At 36.9% G+C, this 23,376-nt stretch overlaps 2 protein-coding genes across 3 annotated transcripts; one reads left to right on the top strand and one right to left on the bottom strand.

Moving 5' to 3' along the window:
• The first annotated feature begins 2,298 nt into the window (after positions 1–2,298).
• LOC137951078 (alpha-1,4 glucan phosphorylase L isozyme, chloroplastic/amyloplastic) lies at positions 2,299–14,695 on the top strand. The gene is made up of 15 exons (XM_068797650.1): positions 2,299–2,588; positions 4,112–4,350; positions 4,440–4,541; positions 4,634–4,810; positions 4,980–5,255; positions 8,408–8,679; positions 10,863–10,980; positions 11,062–11,607; positions 11,688–11,840; positions 12,862–12,990; positions 13,116–13,352; positions 13,613–13,689; positions 13,871–14,057; positions 14,139–14,339; positions 14,424–14,695. The coding sequence occupies exons 1-15, from the start codon at positions 2,399–2,401 to the stop codon at positions 14,538–14,540; spliced, it is 3,021 nt and encodes a 1,006-aa protein (XP_068653751.1). The 5' UTR covers positions 2,299–2,398; the 3' UTR covers positions 14,541–14,695.
• A 71-nt stretch (positions 14,696–14,766) lies between these two features.
• Positions 14,767–21,410, bottom strand: LOC137951079 (uncharacterized). Of its 2 annotated transcripts, none has more exons than XM_068797651.1 (8): positions 21,229–21,407; positions 20,631–20,705; positions 19,402–19,504; positions 18,691–19,321; positions 17,502–17,637; positions 17,190–17,357; positions 17,006–17,089; positions 14,767–15,448 (listed from the first exon to the last, which is right to left on the bottom strand). In XM_068797651.1, exons 2-8 carry the CDS (start codon positions 20,703–20,705, stop codon positions 15,293–15,295), a joined length of 1,353 nt encoding a protein of 450 aa, XP_068653752.1. In that variant the 5' UTR covers positions 21,229–21,407; the 3' UTR covers positions 14,767–15,292. The 2 variants fall into 2 exon arrangements, with proteins under 2 accessions (XP_068653752.1, XP_068653753.1); XM_068797652.1 differs by having other exon boundaries at positions 15,331–15,448; positions 16,978–17,089; positions 21,229–21,410.
• Between the last annotated feature and the right edge of the window lie 1,966 nt (positions 21,411–23,376).

Genomic DNA, 23,376 nt, shown 5'->3' on the forward strand with positions numbered 1-23,376 from the left:
ATGAAAGAAAAAAGACACAACCAAGAAGAAATTTGACCGAACAAAGATCATTCCAATGAAAAAAAGAAAAAAAGAGGCTCTGTATGAAGTCACCTAACCTATTGTCTGGACGAAGTGAAGAAAAGGAAAGAGGCGATTTATGAAGACTATTCGAATTGCCCCCATGTGTTCAAACAACTCATTTTAGAAAAGTTACAAGAAAAGATTCAAACTTTATTATAATCATAGTACATGAATCTCTATTTATAATAGAGGAAGTTAGCAGAGTCTAATTATAATCAAACTACTTTTGTTTCAATCACACCAAAACTCTAACACTTAAAGATAAGTCCTAGAATAACTAAATAATCTAATATAAATAGAAGATTAACATGACTAAAACTCTTTTATGAGACTTACTTCTATAATAATTGTAGTTTTGTTAGACTTCTTATTATGTAATACCTCTTATACCACCTCACGTGATTATGGTGAATCCCGTATCTTATGAGTTTGGGCTTATCTTTCAATATTCTTAAATATGTGAATCTTTTTAGTCTCGTAGGCTTGGGCCCCGGGACGGTGAAAGAGTAACCCATAACGAACTCCATTTCGTTTTGTCTATGATGACGCGGCCATACGTTCAAAACGTGGAAGACGACATCTAGCGGTGGTTATTATATGGTGACATCACTTAGCTTTTTGAAAAACCTGTGGCAGTTCCACCTGGACGGCTCTAATTCATTCGCCAATTAGCCGACGGTTTAGCTTTTTAAATTCAATTAATAGTTCCACCTGGACGCCAACTAGCCGACGGTTTAGCTGTTTAAAGACAACTGATAGTTCCACCTGGGCGGCTCTAATTCATTCGCCAATTAGCTGACGGTTTAGCTTTTTTAAAGTCAATTTAATAGTTCCACCTGGACGGCTCTAATTCATTCGCCAATTAGCCAGACGGGTTAAGTCTCTGATTACAAACAAGTTGTAGAAAATCCAAAAACGAATCCCTCTATTGCGGTTCTGCCTCCCTCAATCAGACCAATCTCCTTGTCTCCCTTCTGCCTTTTAACCTCTACCTTTGTATATAAACAAAATGGAATAACTTATTTATTTGCCTAGTTATTAATGGGTAAATAAAAAATTCTAAGCAAAAATGATATTAAAATTTTAAAATCATAAAAATATAAAAATTATATTATAAGCCTAAAAATAATATCATTCTAATATATAAGAAATAACCCTAAACAAAAACTACCAAATTACTCTTATATATAATTGAATAATCGGTTTATCGGGTACAGAGTAACGTTTCCTGATTACCATTTTTATTTTAATTTAATAAATGGTAAACAAGTAACCTTTTAAAATTACTTAAATGCTACAAATTTTTGCTACGTTTAAATGGAAATTTGGTACGTAAAAGGCTAAAATGACACCCCTAGGGTTAGTGTGAGGATAATAAAAAAAAAAATTGTGTTGGAGTGGGGATTTATGGGATCATATTATTTTCTACTTATTGAAATCTTTAGAAAATTCATATAAAATTTTGAACCTTAATATTTTTTTTATCGATTAAAAATAAGACTTTTGAACTAAAAATCGATTGACATTTTATAGTTTTATCTTTTACGATGTGTTTGTGCCAACTGAATTTTCAGTGTTTGTGTCATTTTCTAGGACAATGAAAAATTTCACTCGATTCTTCTTGATTCATCTTGCCTTTAAAAATAAAAATGAATTTCCTATTTCTCTATTAAATCTGTAAAAATAAAAATTTAATTGTCTTTATTAAAAATTAGGTAATTCTAGTGTAAACACAAATATCAACTAAATTTCCATTGTTTTGGGCAATACAAACACAAGAAAATAGATCAAAAAATTATTTTCCCTTCATTTTGCCAAGCTCTTAGATGGTAAGGGCAAGAATGAAGTTTGGGTCCACATCCAACGATTTTGCTGGGATTTGTTTGTCTTCTGGGTTTAAGACGTCTCACTTTTGAAACGAATAACACACATATCATTAGATTTTATAAATGAGGACCAGAAGAAGACAGCAATGGGGTCCACCACCCACACCTCGGATGGCATTACAGTAAATTCCTCACAACCTCAAAAGTATTTTATTTATAACAAGACAATCGCTTGGTTTATTGTGGGCCCCAATTTTCAGGAGCCCGCTTCGAGAGTCGAGACTGACGTCGTACCGAAAAGATCCTCGCCTTTCGCGAAAAATTGGAAAATCTCTCTTCCTTTGCGTAACAAAAAATAGATCAGTTATAAAAAGTAGGCATTCCCCTTAATCTAGCTTTCGAACATGCCACCACAAGACTCTTCGTCTTGCAGATAAGAGAAGCAAGTCATAGACTCTAGAGATATTTCTCTCTCGGATCGGAGTTCTCTCTCAGATTTTGCTGAGGCCATGACGTCCGCTCACTCTAGTCCCTTCTCGTACACCACTTCCATCTCCAAAATCGCTGACCTCTCTTCCAGAAACAGCACGTCCAGACTGTTCCTTGTAAGAATTGCCAATGTTAGCCGAGGTCGGAGATCCCTTTCGATCAGAAATGTCGCTAGTGATCAGGAGCTTAAACATCCGGTGTCTGATGAAGGTAAGATTTTGGATCTCCGTCTCGTGGTTGGACCTTGGCTTTTCGCTTTCTCTACTCGGATCCTGTCTCTCCAAGCTGTGATGTTGTATTCTGTTTTGGTTTATACGAGTTTAAGGCATTTGTTTCTCTATCCTGCTAATGGCGTTTTTAGGTGGACTTATCGTCGCTGTCAATGAAGGATACTGTTTTAGGATGCTTATCGTGTGCTCCTGACTTGAATTCTTCAAATTTATTTCGCTTCACGAAGTTTAAGTGGATTTTTAATGAAACTTAGTTTAAAGCGTAATTCAAACCGACTTTGGATCAGCAAGTTGCTGTTTGGATCTGCATTATCTTGAACTTGGTTATTCTCCTTCTTAGTTCAAAAACTGGCTTCTTGCAGGATTTTATCTTTTACCTTTTACATCTCTATTTATGCTTGCATGTAAGGATCTGGCTTGCAATTTGGTTGCAAATGGCTTATTGGAATGGGAAGTAATGTGGTTAACGCATACGCAGGCAAGGAAGTGGATGTGCTGCAAAACTCACATAAAGCAATTTATACTGAGTATGTTAGGGAACAACTAGGAGTAGAACCAATAAAGGAGAAGATGGAAGAGAATCATTTGGACAGATTTAGGCATATTCCACGAAGTCCCTTGAGTTCATTAGTTAAAATGAGACTGGTAAGAAATAGAGAAAGGCTGAACATGACACAGAAGGAAGTTGTGAAAAGAAAAACGTTAAGAACGTAACCTATGAGCTTAGAATGATGGTGTGGAATGGACTTGAACAATTCATGTAACTGGATGAAGAAGATGACTTTTATCTATCATTTAAAAAAAACAGAAGCTGGCTTTTATCTCAAATGGAGGTAGATAGTTGGTCATGAAATTTTCTATTGATCTAATCTTTGCAAAGAAATGACCAAGTTCAGTGGATATGTCGAGCACAAATGTTATATTGTCTTCCTGATATTCAAGCAAATCAATCAGATTTGCTCTCGGAAGTGAGATACCCTGATTTGCCTTACATCCGATACATGAACATATACTGTTGTCTATTCATGCAAACTGAAGAGTGAGCTCTGAACAAACCACTCAGTATTTCCAGTCATAGAGTTTGGTTCTTATATTCAACCCAACATCCTTTGTACTTATCTGGCCAGAGTGTTGGATCTATTCTGCTTGGACTGTGATCTTGTGGATTTTATTAGAATGCTGATATATTTCTGTTGTTGATTAATTTTCTCCTTGGTGTTAGTTGTCTTGTTCAGATAAAGTACAAATATCCAATGAAAAGAGGAAAGTGGGGTGCTGATGTTTAACTTTTCAATCGTGGTTGAAATTGATATCTGAATGATGCCTCACACTGTCAAATGACTTTCTCTTTTACCTTTTTTCTGTATGATAATTTTAGTTCCTTTAGCTGCTGCAACCTTTACGCACGTCTCTTCTGCAAGTCTTTTCATACAATTTATAATTTTTTCTACTCCTTATTATGTTTTCTATTTTCTAAATCCATCAAGATGTTGCTTTGTTTAGGGGTATCTACTTCTCTAAATTCACTATCACCAGATTCGGCATCCATTGCTTCGAGCATCAAATATCATGCAGAATTTACACCATCATTCTCACCAGAGCACTTTGAGCTTCCGAAAGCCTATTTTGCTACAGCAGAAAGTGTTCGTGATTCTCTTCTTATAAATTGGAATGCAACCTACGAATACTATGACAAGATAAATGTCAAACAGGCATATTATTTGTCAATGGAATTTTTGCAGGTTACTGAGTATATCCTTTCTAAATTCATACAATTGTTGAACATTGATGGAGAATATTGGATTGACTTAGTTTGAATTGAAAATTACAGGGTAGAGCACTGTTAAATGCTATTGGCAACTTGGAGCTCACAGGTGCCTATGCAGAGGCTTTAAGCAAGCTCGGGCATGATCTAGAGAATGTGGCTGGGCAGGTTGGTATCTGCTGCCTGTAGTTTCTGATGCATACACTTTGTAATGTACACAATTAACTTCTGAAGATCATCTGAACTTTTGTTCTGATAAGGAACCTGATGCCGCACTTGGAAATGGTGGTCTTGGACGGCTGGCTTCTTGTTTTCTGGATTCATTGGCAACACTGAACTATCCAGCATGGGGCTATGGGCTCAGATACAAGTATGGTTTGTTCCATCAGAATATTACAAAGGATGGACAAGAAGAAGTTGCAGAAAGTTGGCTTGAGGTGTGATTTTCTCTTATTCCATTTAGGTCATTCTTATGGGAAAACTGGCATTACACAGACATTATGGAGAAACTTAGTTTTTTTTTTGACTTGGGAATCATGGATAAGATCCATGTTGAAGGATGTTTTGGATTGTAACATGCTGGTCTCATTTATTTCATTCTTGCAGATGGGAAATCCCTGGGAGATTGTGAGAAATGATGTTTCATATCCTATAAAGTTCTATGGTAAGGTTACTTCAGGGTCCGATGGAAGGAAACATTGGGTTGGTGGGGAGAATATAAAAGCTGTTGCATATGATGTTCCTATACCAGGTTATAAAACTAAGACCACTCTTAATCTTCGTCTTTGGTCAACAAAAGTTCCATCAGAAGATTTTGATTTACAAGCTTTCAATGCTGGAGAGCATACCAAAGCTAATGAAGCCCAAACTAGTGCGGAAAAGGTTTTACACTTATACAACTTTTAGTTGTTGAACTTTGACTTTTAAGAAGTGTTAGTTAGTGCTGCAGGTAGGAGAGTTTTGGAAACTACATTTTAGATGTACAAACACATCTTCTGTATTTATGATTCCCTAAAATTATTTTGAGTGTGATAGTTGATAGTTATTGGCTTACAACAGGAGTTTTAGTATCATTTGAGTTGCTTCCTTGATAAGAGGATCTTATAAATGTTCTTGTCAGATGTATTTGGCCAGTGATAGGAGATTCTTTACTTGTTTAAGGTGATTGTTTACTTGTTTGTTGTGCATTTATACTTTTGAATTTGTTTTCTTTTCTTTTTAGTTTTACTTGTTTTGCTGAGTGCTCTTAAGATTTTGCTGCTCTCTTTTTTCTACGCTTAATTATCTACATACCCTTGGAATATTGTATAAATGCCTTTATATCTTTGGGTTTCTAATTAATTTTTACATTTCCTTCCAATATCACCAAACTTACTGCATACCCGGTTGGTAGTTTCTGTTAGTGAATTCTAACTAAAGCTAAAATAGACCAGAGAACCCTTTGATATAATGTCTTGAGTACCTGAGTATCTTGTTCTATGCAGGTTCACATTAGTGATGTAGAAACTACCTAGAAACTTGCATTGGAATTTGGGCAGTCAACAGGTCTGGATCCTTTTCAGATTCAAGTCTAAAATCTTGGATGTTTTCCGAAACAGAGTTTTAATGGAACTGAATCAGACATCTGCCAAGGGATTAGATACTGTTTCGGAATGGAACCAGAATTGTGAGATCCGGATCCAATAAATATCCCAAAAGAAATCTCCCATTTCCCTAAACTATCTTGCCCTCTTCCCTAAAATCTCTCCTCCCAAAATCTCTCTCCTCTAAACCCCCCTCTTCCTAAAGATCTCTCCTCTGCTACCTCCTTTTCTGCAGCTACTCTCCTTCCTCTCCGGCTTCTTGATTTCCCTCTGAAGGTACTCTTTCGCCCTCCTCTCTGAGTGCCCCTCCTTATCGCACCCTCTCTCTTAGCCCTCTCTCTAAGCCCTTCTTTCTGTAAGCCTTTCTCTCTCGGCCTGTCTTTGTCTCTCAGCTTGCAATGCTGCCTTACATACTGCTTGAGAAGATGGGAAGCATAATCACCAGGTAGTCCGTGTAGTTAATGAGGTTGGCAGCTTTGTTAGTGGCACCATTGAGAAATTTCAAGATGCCCATAGGTGAGCCCCAAAAAAGGCTGTAGGCCCAATTGACCCAGATTAAGTACCTCCTTGCCGGGGAAAGTAGTGGCAAGCTTGGGGGTTATGAGGGCTTTCTAGATGCTCCAGATGAAAGGAAAGATCAAGAAATCCAGAATAATGATGGGTTCACTAAAGACTTCAAGGTAGATGAAGAACATTAGAGGAGGTAGAGTGAGTTTCATTGATTTAATTTGATGGCATTTGTGAGGGCAGATCTTCATCTTGATGTACGCATTTGATTTTTGGTGGAAGGAGCAGTGCTCATGACTTCCCCTCCTTCCGCTCAAGCTTGGCTTCTGAGTGATGTACTACTAGTAGTAGAGACAGAGAAAAGCTTCTAGGCAGAGTAGGAAACAATAAAATCAAGTATCCTGAGCATCAAAAAGTTAAAAGTGGAATAAAAATTACTTCCCAATGGTCGACACCATCAGTTTGTCAATGGACCATACCCCTGTCTCTCTCTTTTCTCGCTTCTTATTCTTTCCTTTTCTATGATTTATGCATTAGAGGGAGAGAAGGTTAGAGATTTTGTTTTATCGTCTTTGATTAGGCTTCTAAGGGACGTCTCAAATATCATGTTTTTGCAGGGGTTTTTTTCTTCTGTTTCAGCCATTTTCATCATAGAATTTCGGATCTGGATATTATCTGAATTTGGATAAATATTTGACGAATCTGAATATGGATATATAACTTCAGATAATCTGTCTGATATTTGAATTTCATAGATATATGCAAAGGACGGGATGCGGAATTGCATTATCCGGATTGAATCTAGTCCCTTAACAGCCCTAAATAGAATAGTGCAACCTTTTTTATGTGCGTTGGTCCAATGTCATTCCTTTGGGCTGACATTACATGAATGATATTTGGTTCTACTAGTCATAATGTAATGTTTATCAAGGTACTTTGGTCTTTTGTCATGCTACATTTAGAGTTGGCTAAGGAATTGGATGACAGGGGTATGTAGCCTTGGAAAACTGATGTTATCTGCCTGTGCCAGTTTCATACTGTGGGGGCTTTGGAATGAGCGCAAGAGCAGACGTTTTGATGCAAAATGCGAATCTTCAGATAGGTTGCGGACCGAGTGGTAGGTCATATATCAACTTGGCTTTTGACCAAGAAAACCTTCTCTCCCTATCTGGGCTCCTCTATTCATGAAAACTGGAGAAATTTGGCTATGATGCACAATGGGAAAAAAATTTTCGGTCATGCAAAAATGGACTCCTCCCGATCCTAGTTATCTCAAGTTAAACTTTGATGGCTCGTCTCTTAGTAACCCTGGGATTTTTGGTTTTGGAGGAGTTATTTCAGATCATTCCGGTAATCAACTTTTCACTTATGCTGACCCTCTTGGTATATCTAACTCTACGTCTGCAGAGTTACATGGTCTCTTCTCAGGTCTCCGCGTCTTCAGAGATAAATTCAGTGGGCCTCTTCATATCGAAGGTGACTCAAAAGTGGTTATAGGCTGGTGTGAGAATGTATCCTTTCCCCCATGGAGACATTGGGATACCTTTAAGGAAATTTTAGAAATTACCTCAATTGTTTCTTGTATTTGGACTCACATTCCGAGATCCGCAAATTTGGCGGCATATGTGCTTTCTAGGCAGGGTGCTACCCTGCTATCGCTGGTTGTAAGGGACATGCTCCCCCAAATTTTGTAATTTCTCTCATTTTATTAATACATCTTTTTCAAAAAAAAATAAAAAAATAGTGTAGGGGTATTTGAAACCTAGGGTCAGGGGTATATAGGTATTAAAAGGTGTTAGCTGTTGCTTTCCTCTGCATTATAGCAAATATATTTTGTGGGAATGAGAAGAATGTGCTTGGAAAATGCCTCTAAAGGCTGAGATCTTTGTGTGAAGTGTCTTTGAGAATTAACTAACTGCTACTTGCATATTTGGTTGTTGGCAGATATGCTACACACTATATCCTGGAGATGAATCTGTAGAAGGAAAGATTCTTCGCTTAAAACAACAATATACATTATGTTCTGCTTCTCTTCAAGATATCATTGCTCGTTTTGAGAGGAGATCTGGAAAATCTGTTAGTTGGGAAGAATTTCCAGAAAAGGTTGCTGTGCAGATGAATGATACCCATCCAACACTGTGCATACCAGAGCTGATGAGAATTATGATTGATGATAAGGGTCTTGATTGGAAGGAAGCTTGGAGTATTACTCAGAGGTACTCTTTCTGGTTAATATTTTTGCACATTCAGATGCAATTATTTACATATATATATATTTTTTTAAATAGGAAATTGATCTTCATCTATCTATTCTTTCCCCTGAAGACAATACTGAGAAACCTGCCAAAGAAGTAGATACCTTAATAGCAGACCCTTTTATGTAGTCGAAGTAGAAAATATTATGTAATTTTACTATTTTTGCTAACATTTTTGGAGTATATGGCTTCAGTACTAATGGGAGTTGGTTATTAGGCTAAACAAGAGATTAGTTAGGTTCTCCCCTTGACCATATTTTCCCAATGCATTAGTACTGAAAGTTGACAGTGTTATTTGTTTCACCTGTTTCACCTCTTTCTTTTTCTCACAAGAGGTATAATTCATTGTGCTTACTTACAATAATCAAACCTTAAGGAGCTAAAAAAGGACCACCTGATGAGATCTATGGGCTGCTCTCTGCTGTTCTGTGTCTCCTTAGTTGCCTGGATGCTATCAAGAAAACTATGTAAGCTGGAGCAGCTGCAATATGTAGGCTGCCCATGAGCACATACATCTGTATTAATGTGCTTGAGGCTTACACCTGGCTGCAGAGAGCAATCAGTGACCACACTCTTGCTGGTTGGCCTGTGTCTCCCCTCATTTGACAGCCTCACTCATGTGGATTTGATGGAGAATTTGCAGGCTGCCAACTAAGGGGGTAAATGGGATACAGACGATACGGAATAAGGTTATTCTGGACATAGTTCTGATTATCATTCCGGTATTCCGTTTCCGTTCTGTTTTTTTTTTAAAGGTATTCTGATTTCGTTTATTTACCCTATTGCCGGTCAGTTAAATGGGTAATTAAACTAAAAATAATAAAAAAGAATAAAATAGATAAACTTATTTAGAATAAGAAAAACATTACAACATGTTTATATTGTCTAAAAACAGTAAGAAATCATATAATAGCTTGCATAATAAGTCCTCTCCACATACTTATGTAAAGAATTACAATGATACCCTTTGTTGGTAATCAGGTAAACAGGTATGGAATAGGTATTACCCGATTCCGTTCCGTTTAATAAATGGGTAAATGGATAATATTACCCGTTTATGTATATGGGTAAGATTTTTTCCATATCCATTCCATTTAATAAACGGTGGATGGAAAATTGGATAATCGGATAAAATTGACATCTCTACTGCCATCTTATTTCAGATATTTGGCCAGCAGGCTCTGACCTTCAATGTTTTACATGTGTTTTGTTGCATATGCAGTTATATATATGCATCGCCATCATTATCAAAGACATGTCCTTGGTTATCTGGGATTGCAGTGGGGCAGAGTAAAAGGAGAACCATTCCTTGTGTAACTTGGGGAGGTGGTTATAAAAAGAAAAACTTGTACATGAACAAAGTAAAAAGGGGAACCATTCCTGAAAACTCGTGCAGCTTAAATTTAATTACAATAAAATAATAAGACATTTTTACTCTCAATGTATTTTTTTAAACTATAGGGTAAGAAGTTAGCTTATGGTTCAAAATAAGAATAAAAATGTATTCAAGAATATTTTATTAATTCATAAAATTTAGTTTAATATTTTCTATAGTTTAACGAAAATTTGTGGGTTGAGGATGTCTGTTGGGAGAAAACCCCTTCGAGATTGGCAGGGACAATGCAGAGTTTGGGAAAGGTTTGAACACTCAACATGCTCCACTGCCATGATATGTTTTCTTCATATTCATGTACTCATAACATATATACCAGGATATGTTTTATATATATTCATGTACTCATAACTTATGTACTGATATGCTTGATATATTCATGTACTCGTAACATATCTCAGGCTCATAAAAAATGGGATAGACAGTAGCAACATGTTATTAAAAAAATACAGTTCATAAAAAATTAAAACTTAAACATTGTCCACTTGGGCATCCTAAAGGATTTCACTGTCACTGCCTCGAAACGTCTTCAGTTTACTGTACTTTATCCCGAAAAAGATTAAGTAGGATTACGTTATTATGATATTTACTTGTTGTACATCTTAAAATTATCCTGTAGACATGGTTTATGAGTAGAGCTTATATTCACTATAATGGATAATAGAAAGCACTGCTAATTTACTCAGGTTCATGTCTGAATTGATGGAGTCAATGTTTTTCATTGTAAATTCATTCATTTTTTTTTGTTCAGGACCGTGGCCTACACAAACCACACTGTTCTTCCTGAGGCACTTGAGAAATGGAGTTATGAAGTTATGCAGAAGCTACTTCCTCGACATATTGAGATCATAGAAATGATAGATGAGGAGGTACTTTGTGGAAAACATGTAATTGTGCAGATATTTATCTCGTTATGGTCCTTTGGTTCTGATTCTTTCTTCTGTTATCAGTTGCTCAGCACCATAGTTTCAGAGTATGGCACCACAGACATTGACTTACTGGAACAAAAGCTTAAAGAAATGAGAATCTTGGAAAATTTTGAGTGGCCTGAATCTGTTGCACAGTTACTTGTTAGACCAAAGGAAGCATCTTCTGAGGAAGAAATTGAGTTGGATGACGAAGCTGAATCTGACAAAGTTGGCGAATCTGAATCTAGCAAAGTTGATGAAGCTGAATCTGACAAAGTTGGCGAATCTGAATCTAGCAAAGCTGATGAAGCTGAATCTGACAAAGTTGGCGAATCTGAATCTAGCAAAGTTGATGAAGCTGAATCTGACAAAGTTGGTGAATCTGAATCTAGCAAAGTTGATGAAGCTGAAACTGAGGTAATTGATTCTGTCAAAGAGGAAGAACCTGCCTCATTACAGCCTGAGCCTAAGCTGCCCGTAAGTGTCCGCATGGCAAATCTTTGTATTGTTGGAGGTCATGCTGTGAATGGAGTTGCGGAGATCCATAGTGATATTGTGAAAGAGGAAGTCTTCAATGATTTTTACAAGGTAACAAACTTCATTAATGGTTTTTTAATTCTTATGCTAGCTAGCCTATTTTAACCTTCTCTCCAAATTCTCTGTGACAGTTGTGGCCTGAGAAATTTCAGAACAAAACAAATGGAGTAACTCCAAGAAGATGGATCCGGTTTTGTAACCCTGATTTGAGTCAAATCATTAGCAAATGGATTGGTACAGATGACTGGGTTCTTGACACAGAGAAGCTTGCGGACCTCAGAAAGGTAAAAATACATTACCAGATACTTTGGGTCAATTATATAATTTTTTGTCTAGAGCTTATCTTTAGCTATCTTCTCTGCAAAACCTCTCAATTCCCTTCTTGCTACTGAGGGGTTGCTGTATTCATCTAATTTTCATAAAAGCACTCAGGGACCCCATTCCAGACAAACTTGACAAATGATTTAGGGAAGATTGACAAATGGTTGCCAGTTTGGACCCCTTTTCTTGGTCTATCTGTTTATTTCCTTTCCTTTATCCATTATGTGGCTGTATCTGTAATATTAGAGGGCTGGAAAAGGAGGCTTATTGGAGAGAAACGCCAAATAATTTGAACTTTGGAATGAAAGGAACCACAACTTTTTCGCAAATAGGACCAAATTGATTGGGGAGTTATTAAGCAGTCTATTTCCCTCACTCACTTTTGGGCCTGCCATCTTCTTGACTATGGGACATAAAAGGTTCAAATGTGTCTGTAGTTGGATATTGGGTACTAATGAACCATTATACTTGAAAGAAATAGTAGGATCCTGACATTCAGTCATTTCTAGAGTATCTTTTTCCTAAATAGTTGATGAAAAAGGGTTCAAGTGCCTCTGTTCCAATCATCTTCATTGGCACTGTTCTCTGACAGTGATAGGTTAGAAATGAGCAGTTATTTGCTACATGATCAGAGATATTTCTGTTAGCATTGCTTGGCCAGTTATAACTGAAGGTGGTTGTGGATATGCTGGGAAGAATTATTTTTTGCATCTTTGGCAGATCTTTTTTTTTCTTTTCTGAAAATGGCGTCTTTGGAAGATCTCTCACAGAGATTATGGATTGCCTTTGGAGCTTTGGCCCCTTGCACCCCACTGTTAGCTTCCTTTTAGAAGAGAAAAGGAGAGAAGTAAACCACTCTTTAGCTTTTTAGTGTGCACTGCAGATTGGTCTTGAACTCACAATTAGAATCTTAAAGGTAATTTAATAGTATTACATCAGGTGTCATTAGTTTGGTTTCTTACTGCAACTGTATGTATGCTACAGTTTGCTGATGACGAGGAACTCCATGCGGAATGGAGGGCTGCAAAGCGGAATAATAAGTTGAAGGTTGCAGCTTTAATAAAAGAAAGAACAGGATATGTTGTCAGCCCCGATGCTATGTTTGACATACAGGTTATTCTTAAACTTTCTTGTGGCTAATAAAATCCCATTTAAAGAAAAATATTTTAATAAAATATCTCAGGTTTTGCTTTCAAAAAGTTCCGTTGAAGATTGGGTGAATTATGGCATTTTTTCAGGTTAAGCGGATACACGAGTATAAGCGGCAGTTATTGAATATCCTTGGGATTGTTTACCGCTACAAAAAGATGAAAGAAATGAGTGACGAAGAAAGGAAAGCTTCGTCTGTGCCTCGTGTTTGTATATTTGGTGGAAAAGCATTTGCTACGTATGTGCAGGCAAAGAGAATTGTCAAGTTCATTACTGATGTTGCTGCTACTGTAAATCATGATCCTGATATTGGTGACTTGTTAAAGGTATGTGGAGCTCGTGTTTAAGGATGTTGGCAGAGAAAATAAGCAGTTTCTTTCTCTTACTTGTCCTAAAAATGTTTCTAGCACATTTTGTTTATTTAATTTGTTCCTTATGCTTAAGTAGAATCACATTTTCATTTTTAGAGTTAAAGCTGAACCAGACTGCTTAACTAGGTCTTGGTCGTGTCTAGCAAAGGCCCAACTGCTCGATTCTTGCAATGAATGCCAAAACTGATTATGAACAAATTATTTTTGCTCCTCAGGTAGTATTTGTTCCGGATTATAATGTTAGTGTTGCAGAGTTGCTCATTCCTGCAAGTGAGCTATCTCAGCATATCAGGTATTTTTCTTATTTCCCTTCATCCAAAGAAGTATTTTTTTTCTTTCTCATTCCAATTCATTTTTCTCTATTGAAGCAACAATTGCTGTAGTTCTACATGGTTTCTGAATGAAGCTTTCATGTACATACACCTACCCTTACTCGTAGTGGCTGGTTTTTTCTTGTAACTTTTCTTGATCAGCACCGCCGGAATGGAAGCTAGTGGGACAAGCAACATGAAATTTGCAATGAATGGTTGCGTTCTGATTGGCACTTTGGATGGAGCCAATGTTGAGATAAGGCAAGAGGTTGGTGATGAGAATTTTTTCCTATTTGGTGCTGAAGCTCATGAAATTGCTGGGCTTCGAAAAGAAAGAGCAGAGGGAAAGGTAAATCTACCAAACTAAATGATGAAAGGATACCAATTTTCCCTTTTTGTTTGCTTAGCAACTAATACAATTTCATAACAGTTTGAGCCAGATCCACGATTTGAAGAAGTGAAGGCATTTGTTCACAGTGGTGTATTTGGTCCTCACAGCTATCACGAATTGATGGGATCATTAGAAGGAAATGAGGGTTATGGTCAGGCAGATTATTTCCTCGTTGGAAAGGACTTCCCAAGTTATATTGAATGCCAAGAGAAAGTTGATGAGGCATACCAGGACCAAAAGGTACTGTCGTCTCTAATCCTCTGCTTGGAAATAAATATGCCACATTCCATGCAATAAATACGAGTTTTTTTTTTTTTTGGACAGATATGGGCAAGAATGTCAATTTTGAACACAGCAGGTTCCTACAAATTCAGCAGTGACCGGACAATTCACGAATATGCAAAAGATATATGGAACATTAAGCCTGTACAGCTATCCTGAGAGGATTGTCCGTGTAAAGTTCAGTTGTGACGCATGTAGGCTTTCCTTGTATCCTACCAAAAGGTGAGTTTCAGTTTTGTATGTTATCCACTCAGGTCGGTACTGTTATCATAAAGCCGCAAACTGCATGTGGTGAGTTGCAGAGGTTCCTCGCACCTTCTTCTGTCCTTTATCCTATGTTGCTTTTTAATAAAAGAAACTTTAGTTTTTCCAAAGAATAATCACACCTGGGAAGACAAGGCTGAAACCTGCAACTCTCTCAAGCTGCCGGTTCTCGGATCAGAGACGTTCTTAAAGAATTAAAGAAGCTTCCAGTTTCTGATGGGACGACTGGATAAATTAAGAGAAATCAACAAAGCCAGTGACTTCAAATAATACTCTTATGCAAAAAAATGAGGGAATGCAAACAATAATTTCTCAACTCATCCTTCACCTATCCATTCATAGGCACGGGGTTTGTACCCTTAGATTGGAATGGTGCCCATCAAAAGTACTCGCAGTCATCTTTCACCAGCGGCAGAAGATATTTTGTGGAGGTAGAAACAAATGCGACTCCTACCTTTGATCCAAAATAGCTGCTGCCAGTCAGCAGTGGCACCAGTTTGTGCCTGATGTAACAGGTCCAGTCTCGTTTACCTCGCAATTACACTGCTTCCTCTAGAATTCAAAGCACTCCTTTCATTCTGAGTTGCCCACTTCGAGTGAAGATAGCATCACAATCAGTCTCACATACTTGAAACTTCAACGAAAGATTAGGATTCTGGATTTGATTCGGAAGTATCTGGTTCCTCAGAATACCATCCTATAGTAACTTGGTTCATTATTTCCGCTGTGCAACTCTTTTCATCACAATTGCAGTCTTCACTACTTACTGGAGATGAATCAACGTGTCTGCTTGGTTGAATATCCTGTAGCAAAATAAACTACAATTCTGAAACAAGAGACAAGAAAAAAAAATTGATACACTCGTAATGGGCAAACAAACTATTTATGCTGAAAGAGAAAATCCAAAGAACCCTAGTCCGCATCAATAAAAACTAGAAGCTACTAATGTGGAGGTAGGCCCTGGAATCCAAATGTTCCATAATTAGGGGTGAGTACAGGTTGGGTTAAATGTGAAGCCCAACCCAACTCAACTCAATTTAGGAGGGGATAGGGTGAGGACGGGGTGAGTGAAAAAACACTACATGGATTTGGGACAGGGACGGGTCTCTCCAACACCGACACAAAAACCCAACTTGCAATGCTTAAAAAATTATTCCTCATTAATTTAAAATTTATTGAAGCAAAGATATTTGGAGAAACAAAATTTTAATAGTTAAATAGAATTGTTGTAAGGTTTTCTTTAATTCTATAGTTTTATTATTTAATTTATTTAATATGTTACATTTTCTTATATATTATCCTTTAGTTGATTAAATTTTTTATTAAGTTGCATTAAAAGTTGAATGAGCCATGGGGCAACATAGGGATAGGTTGAGAATGGCAGGCCGTGGAAATGAGTTTCGGAGTAGGAAAACGGGGTAGGGACAAGGTTGAATTCCAACTTCCCCACCAGTTTTCACAAGTAGCCTACTCTATAATGGTCTTTCACACTATATTAAGTAATGCATTTAATATATATAACAGAAAGTCTGGCACCAAGTAGCTCCTTTTTCTATAGGTTGCCCATACCAGAATTTCAACTTAAATGCAATGTCTACTCTAATACAAAGTGTTACATACCTAGTCAAAACATTAGAAATTTAATAGCTGATGGAACATGGAGGCTTAGACCCTTAAGTCAGTCCTATTCTAAGCTAGCCTACCCCTACAACCATACCTTAGGTTGCACATATAAGTACAATAAAATATCATCAATAATAGGAGGGTAGCAGATATAAGATGAAAATATGAGCTAGGAAGGAAAAAAAATGCAAGAAAAAGCCATCCAAATAGTTTTAACTAATTCTGGTAGAGACAGATCATTCCATTAAGACAAAATGCCACATCTGTTGTCATTTTTTTTTTTTTTTGAAAGTTAGGTATTTGTAGTCAATTAAGGAATTCCAACAAGGAGATAAATGAGGAAGAAGACATTGCATGGAAATGGTGAAGAAAGATTTAGACATGAGTCAGTGCGGAGCAGAATGGAGGAAGATTTATATAGCAAACTCAATTTAGTTGGATAAGACTCAGATATGGTAGAGAATGATGTAACAAAAGAACCATTATCATGCTTGAAAATCATAGTTTGGGTTGACTTCTGCAATCCATATTTATGTTTGCAAAAACACTGTATTTCTACTTATAAAAACAAAAACCTTTTAGCTTTTGTACTGTTATTGATTTCTTTGAAGCTATATTGCACGAACAAAAGAATAAGTTTCTGGCACTAAGGATGCTGATGATTTGCAAATTGAGAACCATCATCAAAACAAAACTGAAAAATAAGTACCACAGGTGGTTTTGTCAGAAAACTGGACCTTTGTAGACCATGCTTTCATTAACTTCTGTGTTTCATGCAACTGCCTAAAGGCAATGGAGGATCTTTGGCGTTCATTCTGCACCTGTGCAGAGAGAAGCAATGGATGGAAAGAAATACACAAAAAGTAAAATAAAATAAGAAACTTATTGCAAATATAATTCATACAAGTTGAGAACTAAAACCTGTGCCTCCAACTCAGTTATTCTCAGTAAGGATGCTTGTTCAATACAAGCACGCCGCTTGCACTCTTGTTCAAGCATGTCAGTGATCTGATATCTTAATTCTGCCATTTCTTGGGTAAGGTCCTCTGCTTCTTCCTTAGCTTTTAGCCTCTCTTCCCTCAGTTCTTCCTAGTATTGGCAGTTCTTATTTCATTAGACATGCACATACAACTTGTAAATGCCTATGTCAAGCATTATACACCCATAATTGTTCCAGGAAACTCAAGCTAACTGAAAACTGGACGACTTCATAATCTGTATCATATGTTATACCTTTAACTGCTCAATAAGCTGTTCAGATTCATGAATTCCGTACGACATCTTCTCTACTTCATCCTTTAACCTTTCATCAGAGGCTGTTACAATTGCCAGTTTTGACACTAGTGGGCCAAGAACATCCTCAAAAGTGCTTCAGAAATAGCATTTGATTATTACTAGAGATGCAAAGAGAAGAAATTTCTGAGAATTCTGAGATGATATTGAGAGACTTCCATGGTCTCAGCAAAATAAGTAACAATAAGGGTTAAAAATGCACTCAGAAAGCCATACAGTTCAAGGATAGTTAGCAATAATGAATCGGAATGCGGACTTTGTTCAGGTCATTGGGCTTCTATCCTTAAGACACAAAGAGACGGAAAAAATGCTTAAGAAGATTTGAATTTCTAGAACTGTCAGAGGAGATTACTTGAGAGATGCTTCACATTCACATTTCTAAATTTAAACCAAGCAGTCCCGTGAACTTTGACCAAGAAAAAAGGAAAAGGAAAAGATCTCCAGTGACTACTTGTAGTAATATTTCAAATGCATGAGTATTTCACTAAGTGTTTTAAATTGTTAATGACTAAAAGCTAACTTTAACGACACTTTTGTTGCACACATGAGGCTAAATAAAATTGTGGCTAAATAAGATGGCATTATTTATGACTCACTATAAACCGACATCCCATGTGAGGAAGGCTCACAAGAAAGATGAAAATATATTTTTTATGCAATTACCATTTATAGTCAGCTTATCCATGTACAACTTCCAGTTAAACTAGAATAGGGTTACATAAACAATTTTCATACTTTTCTCATTGCATTTCATAAAACTTGTATATAAAAAGCTATTCCTTGTAACTACATTCAACTATCCATAAATAGATATGGTGTCATAGAACAAATCTAAGAGTGGTGCCCCCATGATAAATTAAATTTGTCTATAAGTGGTTAAATTTAATCTACATATGACTGGCAGATACATAATTGCATGGCATTATAAATTTTTCCAAAAAATAATTCTTGTAGTCTCTGTATTTTTTTTCCAGCTGATAAAAGCAGTTGCACATTATGACCAGACTTGCTAGATACTCAAAGAAACAAAAGTAACAAAAAAAAATCTCAATATGTCTTCACTAGTCAGCTAAATGATTTTAGAATAACTTGCTATGTAATTAAGAAACAGCAGAAAAATATTGCATACCAAGTGCCTTTGGGTTCAGGAACCTCATTGTCCAGCTCACTGCTGCTAGGTTTCATAAACACAAGTGACTCTGGTGGAAAGCATCCTGAACTGCTCATGCTTTTTATCCATTCATCAAGCTGCTCTTCGATTTTATGATACAACATATTGCTATTTCTCTCGGACTCTTCAAGCATCTTGTGCAGTTCTTTGTTCTCATTCTCCAAAATGCAAATTCGTTTATTTGAACTCTCCAACTTTGCTTCAAGTACTTGAATCCATGACTGCATCCTATCTTTTTCTTGAGAAGATTCTTCTCTCACTTTTTCAGTTTCACGAACGCTACTTTCCATGGCTACCAGATCTAGCTTCATACCCTCTATTTCACATTCTGCTTCCAATGCAACTGATGATAGTGCTGTCTCAAGTTTCTCTATGCACAAATTCGATTTTTCTAATTCAGATTCTTTGCGTTCTAATTTCTGGATTAACAAATAACGATCTGAATCAGATTTCTGCAGTTTCTCTTTCAAGAAACTGATTTTTTCATTTAATATTTTTATTTCTCTGAGCTTTAGCTCAAGACTGTGCACATGTGCAGCCATACATTCTGCCTCTGTGTTCCTCAAGTTCAACTGATCCCGCAGATATCCTGTGAAAAGGTTTGTTACTGAAATTCTAAATAATAAAAAAACAATTGCATGAGCACAATGAGTGCCTAAAGTTTCTCACCTATCTCCTGTGAGCAGTTCCTTAATTCTCTTTCCAACTTTTCAATGTATTTCTTGTCTTCTGAGCATGCAATTTTTAGGCTTTTAACCTCGTTTTCGAAGCCCTGCACCAAAACAAAGCTTGGCAGTCAGACTGATTCTTTGGTACATTTTGAATTGGCTTTATCAACTATTTTGGAAATAGTCATTTGCTTTATTCTTCTTGAGGAACTCCTATCCCTCCTATTTGTATTCCATTGATAACCAGCTCCTCAAAAACAAAAACAAAAAACTTTATCCTAGCCTTTTCCTTTTTAAATGGTAAAAACAATCTCCAAAAACCAAACTTTTGACTCAGCCCATCAATTTGACCAAGACTAGCAGTGCGTTCCCAGGTCATTTACACAACAGGACATTTTTTAGTCAGAAGAATAGTCCCTACTTGTAGTTACTAAATTCTCCCAAAAAAGATTCTAGAAGAACAGAGCTCAATAGTTTCTGTCACATGCATGGAAGCATGGTACGTGACATCCAGTTGTTGGTCATACAAACTAATAGAAGTCACAACATCACTTTAGCAAGGTCATCCGAGCTTGTTATGCCAGTCAAAGCACCAGATTTGCACAGTAACAAAGTTTAAAATTTAATTATTGCATTTGAAAATTGGAATTAGGTTTAATAAGCTAGAAAAGGTATTAGTTCCAGGTATGAAAACCAGAAGACACCATTTATCTCTATATCTTGTTAACAATAAGCATCCTAGTCCCATTATGTGAGACATACTAAATAAATAACATAAAAAGTAAAAGGGGGAGCAATAAAACAGGCAGTATATGTCCAGAAAGAATCCTGATTACTCTGAAGTTTCTAGCCTGTTAACACATCAGAGATTCTCTTAGCATGTCCTTTTCTTTTCTAAGCTACATGGTTAAATATGTCAAGAGAAAAAAATGATAAAATTAATTCCTGAAGTTTTTGATTCAGGAAATCTATATTTCTTCTACAACTAAGTATTAACAGGAAACTATTAGACAATATATATGTGATCATTTGTTATACTCTAAAGTACATAAGAAAGTATGAAAAGAGAAAGAATGATGCAAACATATCAAAAGCTGATGCCTAACAAGCAAACATATGATTCGGTGAAGTTATTGGTAAGAAGATGCCAAGATAGTAAGATTTGAAGTTATTTACAAGTATATGAACACAGGCTTGAAAGATGTATTAGGATGAAGTATTTAAACATACCTCCCTGCACATTACTCCTATCTCCAAGAGTTCCCCGATATTAGCAGATCCATCACCAGTAAAACAACCCGACATCTGAAGAAAAGAATTAAATGAAACCACCATTCGTTCACCAGATCAGATAATGTAAGCCGCGCTACTAATAGGGAAGAATTCAAGTGACCGTGACAAATGAAAACGAGAAAAGTAAAAATTAAATTGATAAAGTAGTTTTACTTGATAGAAGTAGAACATTATTTAATGAGACAAGACCAGCGAATAATTCAACCAATTAGTATACTAACAACCAAACTTCGATCAGCGACAAGAAAAGGATCAAACTTTTTTGCGTGCACATAGACATCCTCCATTCAATAAGTGAAAAGTACAGGCAAACTAATAGAGAGAAACTAAAAGAACTCAAAAGCTAAAAAGATTAACTCGGTAATATCTAGGGGAAAGGCCCTCAATCTCTAGAAATCTCGGTCACGGGAAAGGCCTTCTCCACAAACAGTATCAGAAATTAACGCGTAAAACCTCGCATGCGAATCAGAAATGTTAGGGGAGGGACAAGTATCCAAAAGGCAAAAGTGAAAATGAGAGAGTAAGAGAAGAAAACCTGGTTTCGAGTCGGATATTCTCTCCTTTACTTGACGAACTCGGCACAAAAACGAAATATGAAGAATACTCGTACGAAAGATATTGGGGAGAACAGGTTAGAAAGGGATTTAGAATTTGAAAATATATGTGTATAGTAATCAAAGAAACGAAGTTCTCCAGGGAGAAGAACAAGGCGCAAAGGCTGAAAAACCAGGGTAACAGCTCATAAGCTGATGCGTTTCAGCTGTGGCGCAAAGGAGCTGTCGGGGAGCGTAAAATTGCACCTCCGTTAACCGATCATGGCTCACATTTCGCCCGAATCAAGTTGTACCCCTGTAGCCCACTAAAGAAGCCCAGGTAAGGCTCAGATCCAATTAGCTGGCACCCAATCACGTCCAAGCCCAGGGAAATTCGAACTCAATTCCTCCGACAGAACCCCTCCCCACGAGGCCACTGAGTCAAACTAAGTTCTTAGCCTTTGCTACTAAGTTTAACATATTAGAAGATAACAAATTACCACAATAAAAACACTTACTATATCCTTTCTGCCTAATGTTACTTACATATATCTGGCTCATTTCCTTATGAAGATTATTGGAATAGTATAAATATCATATATTTATATGACTTGTGGCTAACATCCTTTTAAGCCTTATTAAAAATTTCAGTATTTGTTGTAAGTTATAAAAGGGGTTTGTTAATACATTTGAAAGTGAAGTGAAAGTGACATTGATTTGGAGATGGCAAAGGGGCAAGAGGGAGCAAGACGAGAGCGATCGAGGAGAAAGTGAAATCACAGGGTAATTCACTTTCACCTGCCCTTAAAAATGCACACTAACACGTTTTTGCCTATTGACTTTCACTCACTTTCAGAGTGCAATAACGGAAAATAAAAATAGACAACCTTACTCATTTAATACCGACCCATATGTAGGACCTTATTAACAACTACAATTCTTCTGTCCTATATCTACCATCGTATAATTGGAGCAAATAAATTAAAACAACATCCTTAATAACTTCTACCTATAATAGATGATGCAAATTTTTGGAGAGAGAGAGGATGGATGTGAACAGAGATGAAAACTATGACGGTTCTAGCATTCACCGTTGTTGGTGAGGGGCTTGAAATGACAGGGAAAGAACCGAGGGGAGAAGGATGATGGCAGAACCTAAAAGAAATATCACGCTACTTGTCACAGTTAAAAAGATATATCACCCCTGTGAGTGCCAAATCTCTACGTCACCCAGTTCATGTAATAGGTTTTGCGGGGTCACTTAATGTGGATTTTTTGTTTTTGTGAAACCAAGAACTGATAGGTGGTCCATCAGCTTTAAATCACTGTACTGATTGATGGAAACCCTCTAAAACCTATTATTTTAGTCTGAACGAAAGGCAAAAAACCGAGTTACCGCTAAGCTAGGTTCATGCATGGAGTGTACATGTTTCACAGTAGCTACCATTCTAAATATGATTTTCCAGTGCCCAAGGCTTCAAGGGTTGCTTTCATGCCACCACCAGGGAAGGGAATATCCAGTTTGAGCAATTGATGCCAGTATCTCGTCCCCACTAAAACCAAGATTATATAGCATACTAGCAATAATGAGCATTTCAAGCTTCAGTTGCAAAGTGCCATTCTTGATTTGAACTTGGTGGAGGGGTGCCATTCTTGATTTGAACTTGGTGGAGGGGTGCCATTCTTGATTTGAACTTGGTGGAGGGGTTGTTAGGCTGGTGGTTGAGAGGGGCCATTGGATGCTCCCTTTTCCAAACACAATACGTTAACTATAAAGCTGTGTTAAATGTTAATCCTGGTGCTAAAAGAAATAATTCTATGTTGGGATGCGACATACCCATGGTCGAAATCTTTGCTGAAAATGGTCGATTTCCATAGCAAGGTTGATGGTGGTAGGAGAAAACTGGTTAAGGAGAATGCTTATGTTTCAGTCTGCAAGCCTACACCCACTGTTTATGAGTGAGGTACGTAAGACCTAAGTTGTGGATCAGAAATCATTCAATTGGGTCCATTGTCACTTCAGAGGCGCAATGACTTTTCCAACCAATAAAGAAAGACGCGTCTTCCACAAGCTTTGTTGTTTTGGTTGTTATTTTATTCTTATTTTCTGGGTTTCATTTTGGTTTCTGCTACAATACCTAAAACACCAG

The sequence above is a fragment of the Aristolochia californica genome, unplaced genomic scaffold (genome assembly GCF_029961685.1).
Source record: "Aristolochia californica isolate CCGP_79_NKW_82.1479 unplaced genomic scaffold, dmAriCali1.0.hap1 SCAF_15, whole genome shotgun sequence".
Classification (NCBI taxonomy): Eukaryota; Viridiplantae; Streptophyta; class Magnoliopsida; order Piperales; family Aristolochiaceae; genus Aristolochia; species Aristolochia californica.